Genomic DNA, 16,949 nt, shown 5'->3' with positions numbered 1-16,949 from the left:
AGCGGCGGTTGCAGAAGCGGCACACGAAGGGCTTGTCCAGCGTGTGGATGCGCATGTGCGAGCGCAGGTTGCTGCGCGAGTTGAAGCCGCGGTGGCAGATGACGCAGCGCATGCGGCCCGCGGTGCCCGCCGCCGAGTCCGCCGGGTGGAAGTCCTCTGGCCGCGCGGGCGGGGCCCGGGAGACAAGCGGGGAGTGGGGAGAGAGAGAGCAGCCTCGTTATGACCCCGCGCCGCCGGGGCCCAGCACCCGCGCGCCCCCCACCGCGTGCGCTCCTCCCGGGGCCCGGCCCGCCTCTGATCGACCGTATCGACGGGGGTGGGGGTCTGAGCCACCCCCGACTGGTTAGCGGCGCCGCCTGAGAGATGAGAGGGGCATCCTGGAGCCTGGCTTGAGGTCAAATAGAAGTTGGACTCCAGACCGTGCTGTGAGACCTCAGGGACTTAGTGACTTCGCCTCCAAACCTCAACGTCCTCATCTGTAAAATGGGGACCTACTGTGACCTCACGGGGCTATGCACACCTTCTGGAGATGATCGTTAAAAGCTGCACTTTACCTCCCTTAGCCTGTACTCAAAGTAGCCTTCTGTAAATGGCAGACTTCCATAAGAGGCACCCCCCCAAAAAAAAAACCCTTTCATTTATTCATCCCACAAATATTTACTGAATGCCTACTATGTACCAGGGAACTGCGCCTCACCTTTCTCATTGGAGATGAGGTAATAATAGCATCACCCCCATAAGCCTGCTGTAAGCATCCAAGAAATTACTGTTTGTGAAACATCAAAGGCTGGATAAATAGTTCATGAGCCCCAGTTCTTCCTCTAACCAAATTTCACAAGGGTTTTTTGAGGACACAAGTGGGGTGATAGCTGTAAAAGGTTTAGCTCAATACTTGGTATGAATTAGGTCTTGAGCAGATGGTGTCTATCGGGGTGACAGTGTCCCCCACAACACACACACACAGAGGCACACTCCACCCCACCTTCATTCAACAGGTTTATACCAAGCACCTCCACCAGGCCCTACACCAGGGACAGAGGGAAATGTACATTGTCAGAGCTGGAAGGGGTTTTAAAGATCATCTCGCCCAACATCTTGCCTTTACAGATGGAGAAACTGAGACACAGAGCCATTCCCAAGATCGTGCAGCAAAACCGGGACTCAATCCAGGCTCCCACTGCTCGGCCCCTTGCTCCTTCTGCCCCACCCTCTGCCTCTCTGCTATCCCCTCACCCCCACCCAACCTGCCCCCAGACAATTTATTTTGTCCAGAAAACAGTGCCATTCGTGTCCGGACTGTGGTGGGAGCTCTGGGGGCATCAGCCTGCTTGAGCCAGTAGCTTCATGGGCTCGATACTGCTGGAGATTGAACCAGGGGCCCTGGAGACCGGGAACCTCCCTGCCACAAACACGTGCGTGCACATGCTCACTCTCTCATTCTGGGTTCCAGGAGACCCTTGTCATTGTGGCCTCATGGAGACTACCTACCATGTTTGTTCTTTTTCTGCTCCTCCTCTAGCCCGGGCACACCAGGGATCCCCAGGAAGGTGTTGTGTGAGTTTCCATACCACACCAGCAGCTCCTGGTCAGGAGGGATCATCTGCAAGGAAGAAAGCAAGATGAGATCAGGGAGGCAGCAGTCCCAGGGGTGAGAGTCTCCGCACATACCCCTGCCTCCAGGAAGCAGCTGTCCTGCACCTGCCATGGAGACGTGGATCCAGTCTCAGCCCTGAGAAAGCCACACTAGCCAACCCTAGCAAGCTGCATAAACACAGAAGGCCCTGGGATGCTCTGCCCCCGCCCCCTACTGCCCTCTCCCAGCCCAGACCTCGCCATTTCTGTCCTAGCCCTGCGGCTGGGAACAGAGCGGCCACCCAGCCGTGTAAGAGTTCCCAAACCAACAGCAGCAGAATGGAAGGCTTGCAGCAAGCTGACGTAACAGAAGAAGGAAAGCTAGAAAACTTTTCATTTCTTACTGAGGGGAACCTGAGTCAGCCAGCTTTCCGGTCTGCAGGGCTGAGCCAGATGTTCCCAAGGAGTGTGGGTTGCAGGGCACCCTATGGTACTTGGTTACATCCTGTCTGATAATGTTCTGGAAACATCTCTCATGTGAAACACCCACAAGGCAGCGCCACCCCACATTTCCTCTCTCCCGATCACAGGCTCTGTGTGACTCCTGGCACACGGCAAATACTTAAAAAGCAGCATTCGGACTGAGGAACACCTCCGCCTCAGGAAATCCTGGGGCACACAGCCCGAAACACAGTCCTTTTCTACAAGAGAGAACTCCACAGACGGCGTTCTCTGCTAATCCCAGGGGAGGGCCTGCACCAGGGAAATGGTGAAGGCCACCGGGAGGAAGGGGTTTGCCAAGACAGTCCAGGGAGGCTGTGGAAGGCCTGATCCTGAGGGGGCACTGACCACAAACCCCACACTCCAGGATGTCCCAAGGGGCCCGAGGCCTTTGGTGAAAGCCAGTTAGCCCTCCCAAGTGGGGAAACTTCGGGCCCCAGCCAGCTAAGACAAATGAGAGAGATGGGGCGCCTGGCTGGCTCTGTGGGTGGAACATGCGACTTTTGATCTTGGGGTTCTGAGTTCAAGCCCCACGTTGTGTGTAGAGATGACTTAAAAATACAATCTTTAAAAAAAAAGCCTGCTCCCCATCTTTGACACCTACCCTGGGGGTCACTCTCTGAGCTTCCCAGAGAAAGCTGGACACACCCAGGCAGCAACCAGTTTGCTAACGGGTCCTAATGGGTCCTCACCCGCCTCGAAGGAGTTGAAGCGCCAAAGATACCATCTCGGGGTATCTGCAATCATGCAAGGAGAGCCCCCCCTCTTTTGGGCTCCCTGGTTACAGAGAAGGCCCCACCTCCGGCCTGCAGAAACTTGCCACACGCAGGCGCCCTCCTCCGGTCAGAGCCAGGAAGACCCCCGGACCACCACTGTCAGCTCTGCTCGACCCAGAAAGGAGAGGGGTGGGAGAGGAGGGGCGGAGGAAGGGAAGCGTGAGGGGGCCCAGTCACTGCCATCCTCCTGAGACTCAGCCTGGGGCCACCGTGTCCCCGCCCCCACGGCCCCTGGGGCATCACATCAAGCTCTCAGGGGCAGTGAGTGACCGGAAGCCAGGCAGGGAGTGCCAGCCCAGCTCGGAGGCATAGGGCTCGAATATGGAAGAAACAAGTACAGTCCCGGAACCCAAGGAAAATTAGGTGGTGCCTCAAAGAAAGCAGACAGATTAGAATCTGGCAGCACAGCAGAAGTCCTTGAGGCCATTCACGGTCATGGCCATCGTCCCGGGGGGTCAGCGGGACAGAGCTGGAGGCCCCGCTGGAAAGGGGACGGAGAAGACCGAGGAGGATGGAAGGAAAATGTTTAAGGTCAATTCATTGCACAGGAAGCTGTCCTCTGTGTGACACTGCAGATGGACCCTCGGCCACCGGGCCCCTGGGTGATAAGGCAAGCACTTATCCTCTCTAAGCTTGAATCCTCAGGTGAGGGGGTAGGGGAACATGATCCCTGAGCTCCCCCAACTCTGAGACTCTGATTGTAAGTCACCTTGGACACTGTCCCGACCCCTGGCTTCCACTTTCACAATCAGGGTTTTTCTAAAGCAGCCAGCCCCCCCATCAGACTTGTCTGAACAGGAGAGAGTGCTGGCAGAGGTCACACAGGTCACGGTCCACCTGGGCTCCCCACGTGCTGAGCGTGTGACCTTGGGCAAGTTGACTTCTGGCGCCAGGGCCTCGGTGTCTGTCTGGGACTGTAAAACAGGGACAGCGCCACTGCTCAGGCCTCCCACGCTCAGGGCTCAGCCGAGCCGTATGCAGAAAACTTTGCAGGGTGGATGGACGCAGGAGCGCGTGTTATAATTTTCCCTGAGCTCACCAACATCTCAGGAAGCTGGCAGCGCTCTCTGGGGCATCGAGTCCCACAGGGGTCCCCACGGAGCCTGCAGTGTGGCACGGGGCTGCCAGCACAGTTAAAACCCAGGGTGACTGGCGGCTTTGCCTTCGGTGATGGACAACAACACAGGCTTTGCTCCGGTGTCCCAAGGACGCGAGCCCCACACCGCTGGGCCACTGCCTCGGGCTTAGCTGGGGCAGGGGACAGCCCTGGGGAGAGCAAGCTCCCAGCGGATGTAGCCCTGAGCCGCATCTCCACCTCCAATCTCTGGATGGGAGGAATCAAATATCCAAATCAACACCAGCCTTCTCGTTGTAATTGACAATAATAATTGTTATTAAATGTAATTGACAATAATAATTGTTATTAAATGCTCCCCAACCCACTTTGGCACCCAAAATCAGACGCTTAACAGACTGACTTTGGCTCGGGTCATGATCTCGGGGTCCAGGGATGGAGGCCTGTGTTGGGCTCTGTGCCCAGCGGGGAGTCTGCTGCTCTCTCTCCCTCTGCCCCTCCCCACCCGCACTCATGCTCTCTCTCTCTCAAATAAATCAATAAAATCTTTTTTAAAAATTAAAAATATATATAAAATAAATACAACAAGAACAGTGGTGCTGAATGAGGAGAAGCCAAGGGGCATGCACAAATTCTGAAGATTGTTCAAAACGGTTGTTTGGAATATGATTTTCTAAATAAGAGCTTCGATAGTGACTTTTAACATAGAGTGCATCATTATTTACTGACATAATTTTTACATGTACTAAAATTAATCTTACTAGTTAATTTCAGAAATTAAAACAACAATGCAGACACATTGACAAACAGGTATAAACACATAAAGGGGCTATAACATGAAAAGTGAATCTCTCTCGCACTCTGGACACGCAGCCGCTGTGACCAGTTTTCTGTGCTTCTTTCCCCAGAAGGGTCTGTCATTCTGAGACTATTAAAAAGTGCTGATTTAAGGTTCATGGGGAACAGCGTGATGGGCAGAGTGGTTCCTATTTTTCTGCATGAGATATCTGATTTTTTAAAAAATAATGAGCACATATTACTTTTATACTATCTATATTAAAGAAAGAAAATCGAGGGGCGCCTGGGTGGCTCAGTCGGTTAACTATCCGTCTCTAAATTTAGGCTCAGGTCTTGATCTCAGGGTGGTGAGTTCAAGCCCCACATTGGCTCCACTTTAAAAAAAAAATCTATTAGGAAGAATCTACTGGAATTGAGAACGGCACAGATATCGAGAAGCTACCAGCACTGGGGAAGGCCGGAAGTGGAGTCTCTTGGCTCTTCGGAGCTCTGGGAAGGCAGCGGCAGCCCCTGACCTGGACGCCCGGTCCCTGCTTGCTCGCGGGTACCCTTCATGCAATAACCCCAGAGATCCAGACCAGGAGACCCTCAGGACCAGGAGCCTCTTCCCGGAGATCCTGGCACTATTGTCCACAGGCTTCCAGGGTCCTGGCAGCTGACTGCCTAAGAGCAAAGAACAGCCACCGTCTCCCTCCCAGGCTTCCCGGTCCCTCGATTACTGCCATTTCTTTACAGCCAACACTGGCATGGCCCTGCCAGGACTCTCCTTTGGGGCCGGGAGAACCAGAATCACGTCCTTCGTTCACTTTTCCAGGCAGCAGGGACTGATTCAGGACACACAGTAAACCAAATCAGTCCCCCAAGAAACCGAGTCCTGTACCATATAATCCACATCCCCAAGATCCTGGGAGAACGTCAGGGCCTGAGTCTTCCCTTGACGAATCACATCACCTCTCAGCTCATGCTTCTTAACCTTCCCTACCAGCCCAGACATTCTGTCCTGCCCCTTCCTGAATTTGTATTATAAATGGAAACCAATCTGGTTTTGGTTTGTTTTCTTAATATAAATGTATGTCACACTATTGAACAGGCTCCCAGGAGGCACTGACACCCTCCCTTTTCCCCCTGGGCGGTGCAAAAACCCTAGTCCAGAAGGATCTCCGTGTCATCTGGACCAATATCAATTTCCATTGTACCACAGATGTCCTGACACACCAATTAATAGAATTCCAGCAATACATATCGGCCGGGGAGGCCCCATGGCGTGGCGACCAAGGGCTCTGCTCTGGGGTCAGACAGGCCTGGATTCATATCACAGCTCACCAACCTCCTGTGATCTCCTTGAACCTCGGTTTTACCATCATTAAAATGGGGATAATAATAGTAGCTCACAGAGAGAGAGGACTAGATTCTTAAAATTTTGCTGAGACGCTCCGAGCAGTATCAGCAGGTGACAAATTCTCCATGAATGGTGGCATTATTAATGATGCTTATTATTAATAATCAGGGTGCCCCAACTGCATCCGCCCTGAGCAACATCAAAAGGAAAATGGTGCCAAGAAAAGCAGCCATGGGACTCAGGGGCTGCCAGATAAAAGGCTCGAGCACTTAAAATGAAAAGGTAAGTAGCAGGAAGGAAAAGCCCACACTTCAGGACACACTAATCTCCCAAGACATAGGGAGGAGAAAGAACTGGGAATTTTCTTCCCAGTTCCAGAGTCCAAAGCTTTCATAACTTCATACTAAATCCTTTCCTTGAGCTGAGTTTTGGCATCAAAAGTCTTGCCTCCCGGGGTCGCTGGTTTTGTTTTCCTGGGAGAACGGGGGTCCGTGTGTTTCCCTTTAGACCCAGTCCCCATCACCTGCAGAAAGACTTATTCATTCAACACCGAATGGTCACTTGCTATGTGCTGGGAGCTTTCTAGAAATGTCATTGTAGGCACCTCGCGCTATAGTGAATTCTTCTGTGGTTGAATCATCAAGGAGAATGCCCCAGGAATAGCATGACATAGATTCAGCCAGAGGCCAATCCCGCCTGGGGGCTCTCCACCGACTGGCCGGCCTTGAAACCCCATCTCCATTTGGAGGGCTATTATTTTGTATTTGTGGAAAACTGGAGAGCAGCAACGGTGCATTCTGCTTATTGAATAAAGATGGGCCTTCCCATTTTGGGGTGAGTAACGGGTTCCTCGTATGGACTATAAATGGCACTTCTAAGTGACAGAAAGACTAAGGAAACAGATCACCGCCAAGGCCCATCTCCTTGGCTAACTCACACGCGGGCACAGAACAAACAGCCCGTGTATTCCAGAGACTTCAGGGAGTGGCCTGGGGGAGAAGCAGTTTCTTCCGGTGGAGCCTAGAAGGGCCAGTGCGCCCTGGCCTCTGCCCGGTGGCATGGTGGGTGGTCACACCGGCCCAGACACACCGCTGCTCCAGTAAGTGGAATCTGACACGGCCACACAATGATTTGAGAAAAACTGCCACCACGAGAAAAGTGTCCAACTTTGCTGATGAAAAGTAAAATGACCATAAAGTGATATTTTGTGTTTCCCTGTCCCTCACTCAAATGGTCCCTTCTTCATAGGCTTGCTACCTCTGGGCAAGCGTTAACTGCAAATCCGTGGTATCTCTCTCACGGTATCCTATGTGATATGATTTCTTTTTCCTGATTCTCTTTTATTAACTTCAAACCTGAAAAAATGTAGATGACTTTTTTTTAATCTTATAAATTCAGATTCCTCCCTAGAGATACTCTTTAGCCACTTCGTCCTCTGACTCCGAATTCTGTAGAAATTTCTATTAATGTTTCCTGACTCCGTTGAGGCTTCAGCCAGTGTGATCTGCACAGGGAGATGACCTGAGGCCCCCGAGTCCGCCCCAGCCGGGACTCCTTCGGCTTGAATCATACAAGCATTCCCACTGCCTCTCATGTGCACGCGTGCGCATCTGTGCTTGTGGACGTGTGTGCGTGCATGTGTGTTAGAGGGGAGGAATGGAACGACGGTGTGTCCCCCATCTCATCCGTATCAGGATGGCCGGGAAGCCATGCACGAATGTGAGGATGTGTGTGTGAGGCTGGGAGGGGGGAGGGGAGAAGGGGGGAAGATCCTGGAGCGTGCTCTCTGCTAGAAGTGAGGGTCAGCCACACCTGAGGCTGATTCTGGGATGTCTGGTGGGGAGCCCTTGTTCCTATAGGGTGGTGGCCCAGCCAGATGGTCACCGGAGCCACCTTTGTCCTAGACCTTTGTCCTAGGTGCCTGGGCCACCTTCGGTCCTACCTTCACACAGCCCCATGCTGTTCCACCTCACCTGAACACCAGTCCAGAAACTGGGTACCCTTATTTACCCTCCACTTCTTTGTCCTCCCAGAGTTCGCCTCTCAGCTGGGACCCACTCCCTGGCCACACCAGTATCCAGGCAAAGACTATTCTGCTGTCATCCCTGGGAGATTTCCTTGAGCCTGGTTATTGAGGGTCAACTGGTCCCCAGTTCCAGAAGATGCTAGGCCCCAGTGCCCCTCGGGCCTTAGAAAGATTTGAGGTTCTGAGTCCCAGGCACTATAGGGAAGTCATTCTCTGGCCCTGGGAGACCTCCTTTGGACCTCTCCAAAACTCAACCAAACCCAGCCCCACCCCGAGGACACTGTGCTTCTCTCCACTAGGGGGGTGGAAGCAGGAGGCCCAGACCAGTGTGTGGGGGGAACACCCCCACCACTCCCACACAGCACTCACCACCAAACTGCCATGGGGAAGGAGGGCAGCTTGTCCCACTCCTGGGCCAGATGCTAAGCATATTTCCTGCCAAGAGACACTGTCCAGAGGGTCTCGACAGCCTGGCCCACCATGGCTACCACCACTTGGCCTGCTTTGTGCCCTCAGGAGATTTTCTGCCTCTGCCCAAGGTTTCCCTATCGGGAACAGCTCCTTTTTCCGTCCTCCTGAACCTTCCCATGACCTGGGCATGGCTTAGCTACTCGCAACCATGGGATGTGATATTTAGCTGCTGCTCTCTTTCCCTCTCCCTCGCCTCTAAGCAGTTCCATCCAGCACAGGCATTAGTCTAACTTTCCCCCCAATGCCTGGTAAGAGCCCCCGAGTCCCTCTGCCACCAAAGAGCCCCAGCTTCCTTGTCTGCAAACTGTGGATGATTGCAGAATCCTCCCTCGTGGATCAAATACACAAGGATTATAAAGGATAATGCACCCACAAAGTCTAGGAGAAGCCTTAGACAGCGAGTGATCGATGTGTCGTAGCCAAGACTTAAGAATCATGAGCCACATATCAGCGTCCCCCGCATGCAGAACAAGGAACAACACACAGCGAAAATGCGGTGGGCACAATGCCCTCTCTCGCATTCAAATGCTTTCCCCACGTCTTGCTCTCTGTGTCTCTTGGCTTCTGAACCCCCGGACACCCTAAGCAGCTGTCCGGGGACGTCACTGTCCAGGTGCTCATGACATCCACAATGACACAAAGTCAACAGTTCTGTCCTTTCTGATCTACAGCCCAGAAAACCTGCCATGAAGTTGCTCCCATGATGCCTGGGCCCCAGTCCGACCGGCAGGGCAGGGCCCGCAAGGCCATCCTCAATGCTCCTCCACCCCCCCCGTGGTCCCCGGACGCGGCTGCCTGCACCCCTTCTCCCGGCTGCCCCCCGGCGTCGCGCACAGCAGCGCACACTGACCTCGATGGCCTTGTAGAAGACGCTGGTACCGATCTGGACCACCTCCAGGTTCTGCTCCTGCTCATTGCGGGCACACCTGATGTAGGTCATCCAGCTGCGGTGGTCCTCCTGGCTCGCGTCGATGAAGTACCGCACCGTGCCATCCTCGTTGAACACCTGCATGCAGGTACAGGAGGGACTGCGTGAGGCAGGCTGTGTCACAGGTGTCACCTGTGGCCCGGCCAGGCCCGTGCAGGCATATCCGCAAACGCTCTCTCCATCCTCACGAAAGCCCCAGGAAGGCGGAGCAGCTGTAATCACCTCAGTTTTTCAGCTGAGAAAAGGGGGCTCAGAGCAGCGCAGTGACTTGCCTGAGGCCAGCCAGCTGGACGTGACCCACAGGGAGTCAGTCTCCAGGGCCCCACAGGCTCCCGCGGCCACATACTCGCCATCTCCAGAAGAAAAGGGTCTCCAAGGGATCCCTGAGTCGACCAAGTGGCATCCAGCTAACTCCCTTTGGGGAGGTGCTCCCCCAAAGCAGCGGAGAGGACGGAGAGGACGGACCAGGACTTCAGAAGGGGACACAGGAGCCTGGAGATGGTAGGCTGGCTCACCGTGTGGCTAACCCTAGTCTGGCCCAAGCCCCCTTGTGGGAGCTACCAAGAGTACTCAGAGATCAGACTGGACCCCAACTTCCTAACCTAGCGACAAATGAAAAAGATAATTACTGGCCCACACCTCGAGGGAGGGAGGAGGTGAGGTCCAGAGAGGCATCTGGACCATCCCCCTGTTCTCTTCCTCCTGCGCCTGTGACCAGAGGCAAGATTTGTCACATTGGGCTCCTCCAGGGACTGTCAGGTGGGGGCTGTGGTGGGGATCCACACAGAGGAGGGAAGGGAAATGAGATTAGGGAGAGGGTGCACAGCCTGGCCTCTGCAAGGCGAGAGCCCCAGGGGGAGGAAGTGCTTTGGGAGTGGCTTTCTCCTAAGGGTGTCCTAAGGGTGTCCGTCCCTGGTCCCTGGCATCTGGCGCTGTCAGAGGAGAGGAGGGTCAGAAGTCCTCTCGGAGCTTCAGTTTCCTTCTGTAGAATGGGAATAATAATTCACAGGCTGCTGAGATCATTTGGTGGAATGCGGGCCACTGACTCAAAAAGTTGACTCAATGCCAATTCGTCCCCCATTATTTCCAGTTGTCATTATGCTGCCTGGGCTGAGAAGCCCATTCCTTGGAAGCACTAGCCCTTTCCATTCTCCCCGCTGGCCACCCCCCCACCCCCCGCAGTCCAGGGTGGCTCAAAGGGGCTTTCCTTGTAGCCTCCTCTGGAGGAAAAGAATGCCGGTGGCTGGGAGGTTGCCCCCAGGGTTGGCTTCTGCGCTGTCGCATAACCCTGGGCAAGCGACAGGGCTGCCCCGGGCCTCAGGGCCTCCTGGTGAAGGAGGACCAACAACAGTCCCTAGGGTTGGCGGTAGGAAAGAGGGTCGGATTTTCTGAACAGTGGCCTTAGCAGCACGGTTTGGGGAGGCACCTCCAGGCATCCCGCGGTAGGGTACCGCCACAGGGAGCACGCGGCCCAAGCACCCCAAGCTCCCCGCAGGGGCGACAGGGACGGAGTGGCGGCGGCCTGGGGCAGGTCCGCCCGCATCCCTCTCCCCAGCCCTCGCCTACCTCCCACATGAGGTTGTTGTTCTTGCAGATGTCCACGTGCTCCGGGGCGATGACCCGGCCAGTGAAGGGGCCCATCTCGGTGCCGGCCTTGATCCACGTCTTGGAGAAGATGCCGAGGCCCTCGCCGGGGATGGAACTCTGCGCGATGATCACCTCCGCCGGCAGCACCAGGCTGGACAGCTTCTGCACCTCTGTGATCGAGCCGGGGCAGGGGGACTGGGTCAGAGCCTGAGGCAGGGGATGGCCGGCCCCTCCCGCCAGACACCCAGGCCGGTCCTGCCCGGCCAGACCAACCTCAAACCCGCCCAGGAGCGACTCCCGAGAAGTCACTGGGGTGTGTGTATGTGAGCGTGCGCCGCGGCGTGGGGGAGGTGGGCTGGGGGTGCTCAGCGCAGGAGTCTTCTCCGCTTGCAACCCGGGGACCCTCTGTGCCCTCGGAAGCAAGAGGTGCTTTGGAGCTCATTTCTAGGGTTTGGGTCTTTCTTTTCTTTTTTCTTTTCTTTTCTTTTCTTTTCTTTTCTTTTCTTTTCTTTCTTTTCTTCTCTTTTCTTTTTTCTTTTTTTCTTTTTTCTTTCTTTTCTTTTTTTTTTTCTGTCTCTCCACTAATTCTCAAAGCATCTACAACCTCCTTGCTCTCCACCCTGGAAGAGTTGAAGAACGACTGTGCCCACCGCAGCGCGTGGTTTTACAAATGGGTAAACTGAGGCCAGCTCCCAGGAGGAGGTGATAGCCAAGCCAAGACCTCCCTTCGGCGGGACGCTCGGCGCTCTCTGCGCCTCCCTGCACGGAACACAGGGCGCTGTCGAAGGACCCCGGATGCGGCCAAGAGCTCTCTTTTCGCGGGTGCAGGAAGCTCTGCTCCTCGGGGCCAGCCGGCGACAGCTTTGGGAAGAGACCTCAGGCTGCGGGGATGGGGGGGAGCCGCGGAAGCTCAAAAGGAACGCGGGCTGCGGCGAGCCGCCTCCGGCGCTCTCCGGCGCTCTCCGTCTGACCCCGGGCCGGCCTCGGTCCTCCTCCGCGCCCAGGATCCGGGGTGCCAGCAAGGGCGGCGCCGGGAACCCGGTGAGCCCTTAAGTCGCCTCTCTGGGCGGGAAAGAGCCGGGCGGCCCCCAGCCCCCCGGGGGTCCCCCTGCCGGGCCTGGCAGCGGGAACGGGGGCTGCGAGGCACACAGGGGCGGCCTCCGTATCTTACAAGGTTCCCCTCTAAGCTACCTGGGAAAATAGCCGGCGAGCGGGCCAGCAGAAAGGGGGAGGGGGGGTTAAACGGTGTCCATTGCGGCGCGGCCGGCAATTTGTCACGCTGTTAAAGTGATAGCATTCATTCGGCTCCATTCGAAAGAAATTGCTAATTCTAAATTCATTAGCCCTGGAAGAATGCTGTAGCAGTAAATTGTAGCTCAATGCGGAGGGGACTTGTTTAAAAGGGGCCGAGGAATTCCGCTTACAAAAAGGGGGGATTAGATGGTTGACATAGCGTGAATGGAAGTGGAATTAGTCTGCACGGTAAATTAAGAGAGGAACAGAAATCGTCCCGGGGGAAGAGAGGGCGACGCGCAGAGATGCCAGCGCCGGGGAAAGATATTGTTTGCAGGTTGATGAATGAGAAATAAGAACTTGAGACATCTTAAAGAAAAGAAACTTTTCTCGCTCTCTTTCTCTCCCTCGCTCCCTCCGAGGCTTTCTCTGCCGGCCTGCCCGCCCTCCGCCCCCTCCCCAGCCCCCCTGCCTTTTAAAGTTCTCGGTTGAAGTGGGAACTTTCGCGGGTCAAGCCCAAGTTAACTAAATGAATTTTAAACCCCTTCTTTTTGAGTCAACTGCTATTACACGCCTAGTAAGGCTTTAAATGCCGGGAACCCGCCGACTCAAAGGGGTGAGGGGCGGGCAGGGGGGCGCCGGGGGCCGCAGGGCCCGGGCAGCCTGGACGCCGCGATTCCTTCTCTGAGCCGCGCGGCGCGCGGAGCTGCTTCCCGCCCCGCCTGGGCTTTGGCTGCTCGCGCCCCGGTTCGGCTCCCGGCAAACTGAGGCCCACCGAACAGCTGCAACGCCCTGGTTGGGGCGAGCGGCCGCGACGCGCCGTGTCCCTGCCGCGCCCCGGACGTCGCCGGTCGGGGAACCCGGCGCCGCCGGCAGAAGGGGGCGCGACCGGCCTCGACGGCGGAACTCACCGCCGGAGAAGGACTGCGCCAGGACCTCGGCGGTGAAGGCTGTCTTGGGGCTGGCGTGGTGGCTCTTGTCCTCGAAGAGCTGCTCGCCCAGCACGTTGCGCCAGCGGCCGTACAGGAAGCTGTGCAGGATGTCGGAGGTGATGACCTCGGCCAGCGCCAGCCCCGGCGCCTTCAGCCCGGTCTTGAGCACCAGGGCCTCAGCCGGGAGCACGGAGCCCATCATGGGCGGTCCGGGGCTCGCCGGCGCCGGGGACGGACGGCCGGGCCGACGCGGGGATGTGGCGGGCTAGAAGGGAGCGGAGGAGCGAGAGAAGAGCGCTGTGCTGGAGGAGAAGGAAGAGGAGCAGGGGGAGGACGAGGGCGAAGAGGAGGAGGGGGAGGACGTAGGAGGGAGCGGGAGGCGAGGCGGGCTGGGAGGAAAGTGAACGAGGGGGAGCGAGGCGGAGAGGGAGAGAGATGGAGAAATCAGCAGAGGTGGCAGAGGCGAGGCGGAGGGCTGGAGAGACGGGGGTGGAGNGGCCGCTCCGAATTGTCCCTCTTCGCTCCTCCCGCCCCTCCCTGGCCCTTCCTCTCTCCCCCCTCCTCTTCCTCCTCCTCTCCCCGTGGGAAGCGCCGGGCTGGGAGGGAGGCTCAGCCCGCGTAGAGGAGAGGAGGGGACGGAGCAGGGGAGGGGGCGCGGCGAGGCTTGCTCGGACTCCAGGGACCAGACTGGGCAGGAGGGGACGCCTGGCCTCCGGCCCCGCCGGCCCGGCGCTCACCCACTGCCCCAGGCCGGATCTGCGCTCCTCATCCCGGCCGGCCGGGCCGGCGTTCACCTCTCCTCGGCTCCCTGGCCCTCCGGGCCCGGCCCGGGCTCTCCGGAGCTCCACGCCCCAGAACGCAGGCCGCGCGGCTCTCCTGCTGCAGACGGCGCTTGCTAGAGCCGGGCGCTTCGCTTCAAACGGGCCGCTCAGCCACCCCGCTTGCTGCTCACCGCCGAGTGTGAAACTCTTCCCCGGCGGCAGGGCTGCGGGGAGGGGCTGCGGCGAACGTTAGGGCTGGGCCCTGCCGAGTCGGCGTCGTGGGCGACCGACTCCCGATTCTCTGGGGGTTAGGGACAGAAATCCGCATTGGCCGTGGGTTGCCCAGATTAAGCTTTTCTGGTGGATACAGGGGGATGGAATCCCTGGGCAGTCCTGGTGGGAGCAGCCGTTCTCCAAAGCGAACGATCTCGGAAACTGCAGGCGGCCCCAGGCCTGCGGTGTGCGCCGGCCTCCCAGCTCCTTCTCTCAGCTGCGACCTAAGAAGGCCCTCTGCGTTCTGCACTCCTTCTTTCTTGCCTCCTAGTTCTTGTTTTTTCTCTTCTGGCCTCCTCCTTGTCTCCCTTCCTCCCCCATTCCACCAGGTTGCCTTCCACGCATAGGTTCTAAGGGACCCCGGGGCGCCAGCACGGTGTCTCTGGGTCGCTTTCCCGTGACAAGGAGCTGCTGATCCCGGAGCTTAGGAGGGAAGGCCACTGCTTTCTGCAGCCATTGCCGACTTCTTGGGTTAGCCTTAAGCCCCTGATTCCAGCCCTAGACACTGGAGGGGCTTCATGGGGATACCTCCCTCCCTCCCTCCCTGCCTGCGATTTCAGATTCTGCTAGCGGAGCCCAGTTTTCTGGACCCCCAAGGCATGGGTTGGGCTCACGGGTTAGCTGGAGGAGTCAGACTCTCCAGGCTTTCTGCACAGCACGGGGCCTTGGGCAGATGGTCAGGGGCCTGGCCTTCCCAGTAAGGAGTCACTGTCCTCATGCCCCTTGGCAAAGAACTCCTTCCATGGGGGGTCTTGGCTTATGCTAAGCCATCCTCACACCTGGCCGCCATGGACCCCCAGCTTCCCAGGCCCAACGCCAGCCAGTGTCTCTGCCATCCCGCTGTCCGCATCAGGGCATAGAGTAAGGAGGGCGGCAATCGGTGGCCCCAGTGAGTTCAGAGGCTGATGCCCAGAGGAGGTTGCCCTGGGCACAAGGCACAACCGTCGGGCCTGGCGCCAGCAGAGGGCAGCGCTGCAAAGGAGCCAGCGCAGCTCCTGGGTTAGGGTCCTGGAACCTCAGGTCCCTTCCAGATACCACCGGCGAATCACCGCTGGCTCAGGCTTGAGCTGAAGGTTCCGTCGGACGGGGCCCACGGAGTCCGAGCCTGGGTGCCTCACCCACGCCTGGACCTTGGCTTCTACAAAGACTTGATGGAGGGGAAAATGCGCCGAGGTGGAGGAGAATACGTCGGGCTACACCGCCCGCCCAGAGCTTCGAGCTCCGTTCTCAAGCTCGGCAGCCAACCTCAGGGCCTCCGGGAGATCAGAGGAGGAGGAGGACTGCTGTGCGTCCTTGGGGCCGCCCTTCTCTCTGGGCCTCAGTGTCCCTGTCTGCGCAACGGTTTAAAGTTGGACTTTGTGAACTGAGGTTTCTTCCCACCTTGTCCCGTTTTGGATCACGTCACTTTCCTCTGAAAGCCGGGAGGATTTTGCCAATTCCCGGGCCACACCCCAGAGAAAAGCCCTCAGGTCTGTGAGAACCTCCAACCACCGGCACAGCATTTGGGACCTGGACCCCCGCTCGGGGTCAGAAGGGGAAAGGACCGAGGGTTCGGACTGCGGCTAGGGAGCCCTATTCCTTTCCCCTGGACCCGAACTCCCAGGCAGCGATGCTGGGGGCGAGAGGGAAGCGGAGCTCGGGAGAGCCTTCCAGCTCCTGCGCCCGCCGACCCCACGCGTCTCCACTGTGCGCTCAAGTTTTGTGCTTCTGGTCTAGCGGCAGACCCATCTGGACCGCGCCCCAGGGAAAGGTGACCTATTGGGAGCGCCCCAGTCTCAGGGCGCATTGGAATTGGGGAGCAAGGCCCGTGCGCCGAGGATGGGAAGGAGTTTCTCCGCGGCTGAACCGTGTCGTTTTCCCCGGGGCCCAGGCGAGGAGTGTGTCCGCGCCGCAGCCCCCTACCCTACCCTGGCCGGGCCGGAGCTCGCAGGCGCCGCCCTCCTCGCGCCTGCGGGCCGCCGCTCCGAGATCTCTTTAATATTCATGGGCGTTAATAGAGAGGCCCCCAGTATATCGGTTCATTGTGGGCGGCTCGTAGGGCTTGAATAGGCCCCGGCCCTCTTTCTTCGGCGCAGCTTCCCGAGGGGCCGGGCCAGGAGTGAATGGCCCCGCTTCCCGCCCCGCGCCCCCTCCCCCTTGCGGGGAGAACATCTTTATCCCCGTCGCCGCCGCCGCCGCTGCCGCCCCGGCCCCCATTCACGCGGCCCGGGCTCCGGGCGGAACGAATCAATCGGCCGCGGCTCTTCGGAGGTCATCCGCGTGGCCCGGGCTCCCCCTTCTCCCGGAGCCCACGGGAGTGGAGAGCGCGAGTCGGCGGCGGGCCGACGGACCCACGGACTGAGGGACACTTGGGGGGAGGGCAAGGGCCGGGGAGCCCCGGGAGGGGTGACAGGCGCAGAGCAGGTGAAGAGGGACTCAGAGTCCCGCGGCCGCTCGACACTGGCTGATTTCTACCTGTTGCCCCGCACAGAACGGAGCGCGGAGAGAACGGGGGCCACGGCGCAAGCTCCTGTCGAGGCACCGGCGCGCGCCCCTCCGGGCCCGGCGGCAGCACCCTCGAGCCCCGGGACTCCGGGTGTGGGGCGGCCCGGGGCTCCCCAGGCCCCGTAGCCCGGCCGGCAGGAGACTTTCGTTCTCGCCTCTGCGCCCGGGCTCAGCTCGCGGACAGCCCCGGTCC

The 16,949-nt window shown here is 58.1% G+C and overlaps 1 protein-coding gene across 1 annotated transcript in view; it reads right to left on the bottom strand.

Moving 5' to 3' along the window:
- The window catches only part of PRDM12 (PR/SET domain 12), a 16,047-nt gene extending 2,607 nt beyond the window's left edge, over positions 1 to 13,440 (bottom strand). Inside the window, exons 1-5 of the mRNA XM_034663741.1 lie at positions 13,218 to 13,440; positions 11,053 to 11,243; positions 9,409 to 9,564; positions 1,489 to 1,600; positions 4 to 156 (exon numbers count right to left, since the gene is read on the bottom strand). Of these exons, the coding sequence (XP_034519632.1) occupies positions 4 to 156; positions 1,489 to 1,600; positions 9,409 to 9,564; positions 11,053 to 11,243; positions 13,218 to 13,440 (835 nt within the window). The remainder of the gene's footprint in view (positions 1 to 3; positions 157 to 1,488; positions 1,601 to 9,408; positions 9,565 to 11,052; positions 11,244 to 13,217) is intronic.
- Between the last annotated feature and the right edge of the window lie 3,509 nt (positions 13,441 to 16,949).

The sequence above is a fragment of the Ailuropoda melanoleuca genome, chromosome 7 (assembly GCF_002007445.2).
Source record: "Ailuropoda melanoleuca isolate Jingjing chromosome 7, ASM200744v2, whole genome shotgun sequence".
Lineage (NCBI taxonomy): Eukaryota > Metazoa > Chordata > Mammalia > Carnivora > Ursidae > Ailuropoda > Ailuropoda melanoleuca.
This window is presented reverse-complemented; position numbering and strand designations above follow the sequence as displayed.